Source organism: Protobothrops mucrosquamatus, unplaced genomic scaffold (assembly GCF_001527695.2).
Source record: "Protobothrops mucrosquamatus isolate PMUCROS unplaced genomic scaffold, P.Mucros_1.0 scaffold836, whole genome shotgun sequence".
NCBI classification, from domain to species: Eukaryota; Metazoa; Chordata; class Lepidosauria; order Squamata; family Viperidae; genus Protobothrops; species Protobothrops mucrosquamatus.
In genome coordinates this window covers 143,487-148,539 of record NW_015387092.1, presented here as the reverse complement: position 1 = coordinate 148,539, position 5,053 = coordinate 143,487, and the positions used below count along the sequence as shown (strand labels likewise).

Genomic DNA, 5,053 nt, shown 5'->3' with positions numbered 1-5,053 from the left:
GGACTTAGCATAATACATGATCCAACTACAATGTCTAAATACAGATAATTTGTTTAAAAAAACCTAGCCTCTGCATCAGTATAAATTATTCACTACTCAGAAACAGCGTGTTCCATTTGAATCCATCATTCTTTACTAAAGTGTGCAGGCTAATTCCTTTCTTAAACATTTTATATCAGCAACTGCTCATACATAAAACATGTACTCGGATAAAGTTTAGTGATTAGTTGGCTTTTCATTTTCATCCTCATCCCCTTAATTTGCTTCACTATTGATCATTACCACATTGTTTATAAAGTTGTTTTCAAAGCAAAAGACAAAAGCATAAAATATTATTTTTCAATTAGGTATATTCATCGCTTGCATTCTGCTCCGATATGACTATTCCCTTATTGTTTCTTTTCCTATGATCCTTTCTTATTACTCGTCTGATGAGTATCCCACCAGCAAACCCCTTCAGAAGAACTTAGGCAAACCCAGGCATCTTACTTACCGAGGTTACGTACAAAAGACTGACGCTTTTTTTTCGGACTGCTGCAAGCTCCGCCTTCTAAACGACGATTGGAGCGTTGTCAAAAAAAACTAATTTCTCGCTTAAGAGGGAATGAATGGCTCTGGGAGGACTGAGGCGTGGTTGAGCACTAAGACCGCAGCGGCTTCCTCACCGCCCCGGGTAGATTGCAGAGACGAGGAGATCTCCAGACACGAGAGGAGGCTATAGGAAGAGCATAAAAGCAATGCTACGACAAGCACATAGCTGAAAGGGAGAAGGACACCAGGAGAGGAGACACCTGACGAGACGCTCCGAAAGCAAAGGGAGGAGGAAAAAACAGGTCTATCGCAGACGCGGTCCTTTCGGCTAGGCGTAGGGAAGCGTTCTCTTCAAGACCGGTCCAATGAACATGTCAGTGTTGACTTTGCAGGAATACGAATTTGAGAAGCAGTTCAACGAGAATGAAGCGATTCAATGGATGCAAGAAAACTGGTAAGTGATGACGGCTCGCGCCTGATTGGCCACTCTACGACCTACGGAGCTCGTGCTCCCGCGGCGAGGTGGTGCCCGTCTGCGTCTGGCGATCTCCACGGCATGGATTAAGTGAGCGAAGGGGAGGGCGACCGGGGTGGGGGGGGGGGGGGGGCAGATAAAACCGAGAGCCACGAACTGACCGACCGGCTGAGAGCTCCGTGCCCGCGCGCCGCTGATGCGTACCTGGATGGATGCATTATTAGGGGGTGCCCTGATTTGTGGGGGTTCTGCAGATCGCGGGGAGGAGGAGGAGGGGGGGCCTCGTGTTTTTTGCGTTGACTGGCTCTAGTGTTCGGACTGAAGAGGAACGTACCATTGCCGGGGAACAGCCTCCTGGATTGCCCCCCTCCGGTGCAGAATAAATTATATAATATACTCTATTTCCAAGTGATGGATTCAATAGGCTCGCGGGCTTCTTTCCGCCTTTTTTGTTTTTTTTTGGTCAGGCCTTTGAACTTCCTCCCGTTTCACGCGGAGGACCTCTGCGCCCTCATCTTAAAAGTCCTGTTGGTACTTGTAGTCCCCTTGCCCTCCCCTGCAACTATTTCCGCCCCTAACCCATTGGCGGGCATGTTTTATCTCCACCTACTTCTGGGGTACACGGAGAACTGATAACATTGATTTATTTGGTGAATAGAAAAGGCGCCGTTGGGGGAGGACAGGGTTCAGGGATGGATGGGTTGGGGAGGAATTGAAGAGTGCCTGAAGCGCAAGAGGTCCGGGAAGTTGGAGAGTAGTGTACTGTAACCCATCTTCGGCGCGTCCCTGAAGTTATCCGTAGCAAAGGTAGACGTTACCCTAATATTTCACGTCCTCCTGCCAGGATTCTTTGGAAAGTTATTTATTTCGTCGTCAAAAATCCTGCGGCGATCTAAAAATCGTGTCTTTGGTTGCGATTTTTTCCTTCTTCCCCACCACCGTCTGACTTAAGACAGAAACCTGTGCGGCTTGGCATGACCTTGACTTAAGTGTTTTTTTTTTAAACAGAAGAAAACAACTGGGGCAATCTTTACGAAGCACAGTGGTTGATATAAGTACCCCTCGGTATGTTGGGAAGCCCTACAAGATAACCTTTGAGGATTTTAGGCTTAGCGGGAGAACGCGGGTGGTTTGGTTGTGGCAGACTTCTCCTTTTTTCAGCGCATCCCTTCAACCACCCGGCGACTAACGTGCACCTCAGGGCTTGCTTGCTCAGGCCGGCCCGCGAGGCTCCGTGTCTGCGCGCGCGCCTTTCTCAAACCGACACACGCCCTGAGCGGCGAATGAATGGGGTAGGCGGGGAAGGAGAAGGAGGTGCGCGCCGGCAGCTGAGTCTTACGGGGCTTATGGCAAGCCGGGGGGGGGGGGGGGGGGGTTCTATCCCGGAAACTTGCGCGTTCATTTTTCGGCGCATGTGCAGAGTTGAGTTTCCTACAGGAGAGGAGAGCGACTTCAAGTCGCGGTCTGCGAGGGAAAGGGCGGCAAACCTGGGGGAAGCCCCTGTAAAATAAATAAAGGGCCTTTCGGGGGAGGTTGAGTCGCAGTAGGTATTGCTTTAGAGCTGAGGTGCAGTGATTGGGAGAGAAGCGAAGAAAGGAGAGCTCCGATAGACGGATGTCCCTTCGTCGTGGGTATCCGGTGTTTTTTCTTTTTTTTCTTTTTGGCTTGGCTTATCTTCCCTTTCCCCCCCCCCCACCCCCCCACAGGATGCCGGCGTCGTTTGCTCAAGTGGCAGGTCGCAGACTTAACGCTCGCTTCCAGCCACTTGACGCGCCTTCAGGTCTGATGGCTCCCTCCCTTGAGCAGGCCCGGGCTGCTGCTTTGGTGGATTTTGATCGAGTATCGGCCTCCACACGATGGATCTAGCACAGTGTTTCTCAACCTTGACAATTTTAAGGCATGTGGACTTCAACTCCCAGAATTCCACAGCCAGCTATGCTGGCTGTGGAATTCTGGGAGTTGAAGTCCACATGCCTTAAAATTGTCAAGGTTGAGAAACACTGATCTAGCAGGACCCTTCCGCCGACCCTTCCTCCCTCGCTTTGCAGCCTCGGCGTGAGGTCGGAGTTGTCCCTTGGACCACTGTTGGCAAAGGGACAATTTGAGGCCGGCCTAAGCACAACGCGGCGGCGGCGGCCCTCCCTCCTCACCAGAGGCAGGTTGGCCTGCAGCTACCCTGAGCAGACAGAAAAACTTGGCCCAGAATGTGAATTTGGAATGGGCTTAATGAAGGCTGCCAGGTGCCCTAGAAAAGAAAGGCGAGGTCGGTTTTTTTTTTCTTGGCTTATTTGGCGCAGATACGGAGTCTTATTATTTCTGTCCTTTCCTACTAATTAACTAGGCAGAAATTAGCAAATGGGGATTTAGCACTCGTTGGGGTGTGTTCGTGGGGACTGCACATCACACAGCTCCCAGAGTGGCAAAGGCCAGTTCAGAAGAAATGTAGGAGCAACATAGTCCCCCCCCCTCCTGTGTAAATAAAAGGACCCAGTTCAGTTTCAATCTCCAGTGATGGTTTTGTGTTTGGGTTCTGTGGATCTTTCCCCTTCATCAAGTGAAAAAGGGGACATCACAGGCCAGTGATGGCGAACCTTTTAGAGACCGAGTGCCCCAAACCCGGCCCCACCCCCCCACAGGACCACTCACTACCTCCATGGCCCGCCACAGATTGCCCAGGCGGCCCAGCAGTGCATGGCAGCCACACCGTCCACCCATGCCCCACAGCATCAGCTGTGCGCAACGGGGCGCGAGGGCGGAGTCTTGTCCCGGCTGCCATGTCCTTGGCTGCGCTGTTCTGCGTGGGCTGCACTCGGGGGTGATTCTCCTCCGGGGGGGCTGCTGGTGAGGGGGCCATGGGGGGAGGTGGGGCTGAGGTGATGGCATGCGTGCCCACAGAGAGGGCTCAGTGCCGCCTCTGGCACCCGTGCCATAGGTTCGCCACCACTGTCATAGGCAAAGTGACTGACTAAGAACTGGACTGGTTATGCTTTGGGATTCTGTCCGTCTTCCCTTGTCTGACCCACCACCCACATCTCATTTTGCCCCTTGGACTCATTAAAATTATATGAAACAAAGGAAAATAGAAAGACTGAGAGGTGATTTAGAGCAGTGGTTAAGCATCAGGCTAGAAACTGGGAGACTGTGAAGTCTAGTCCTGCCTGAGGCAGAAAGACAGCTGGGTGACCTCGGGACAGTCATTTTCTCTTCATGCCTAGGAAGAAATCAATGGCAAACCAATCCTCCCCCCCAAACCAGGGTAAACTGCTAAATAGGTGAGTTAAAACCAACCAGCTGCTATAAGAGGAGAAGAAAATGCTTGAAACTACAGGAAACTGGCCAATAAACACAACTATGCCCTTTTCCCCAATGAAATAAGGTTTGTTTCTTTTACCTTGTTGGAAGCCAGGTGTCAAAAACAGTATTGTGGGGAGGGATGGCTGTGAAAGGAATTCAAGAAACCAACTGCTAACCAAAAAGACAAATGCTAGGAAAGAAATGGTTAGAGTGGAAGCTAGCTAGGGATCAGAAGACAGGTGGCTGATCAACATCTCTTAAAACCCCAAATTTCTCTCCACAGTCAGTACAGGTCACATAACTTCAGTGTAAGGAATGGCAAAGATTGTACACACCTCAAGGTGGCTGTTGGGTAGCACTGAAATAAGGGGGAAGAATATTACTTTTGTATTATTTAGGCCAGTTTCACTGATGGCAAACAAAAGCAATCTCATAAAACAAGGGGGAAATCGATGAAACTGATGTTGTCAGGACAATATTGTCGCATGGTTACAGTAAATGTAAGTAAAGATTATGCCGATGTATTTAAAAAAACAATTCCTTTTTTTTCAAAGTTTCTTCCTTACATACATTTTAAAATCAGCCTGATCAATGTGATCAATTCATATATTAAGCCATATTAGATTTTGTTTGGTTTTGGCTTAGTATGTTGTGTGAATCCAACAAGTGCAATTTATAAATCATGATCTATAATACTTAGTGCATTATATAATCCAGACAGTCGTGTTTCATTCAAAACATTGATTAAAATCA

General features: G+C 49.2%; 1 protein-coding gene across 1 annotated transcript in view; it reads left to right on the top strand.

The window, feature by feature from the left end:
- Positions 1–902: 902 nt before the first annotated feature.
- The window catches only part of ELOVL6 (ELOVL fatty acid elongase 6), a 63,051-nt gene continuing 58,900 nt past the window's right edge, over positions 903–5,053 (top strand). Inside the window, exon 1 of the mRNA XM_015818980.1 lies at positions 903–985. Within this exon, the coding sequence (XP_015674466.1) occupies positions 903–985 (83 nt within the window). The remainder of the gene's footprint in view (positions 986–5,053) is intronic.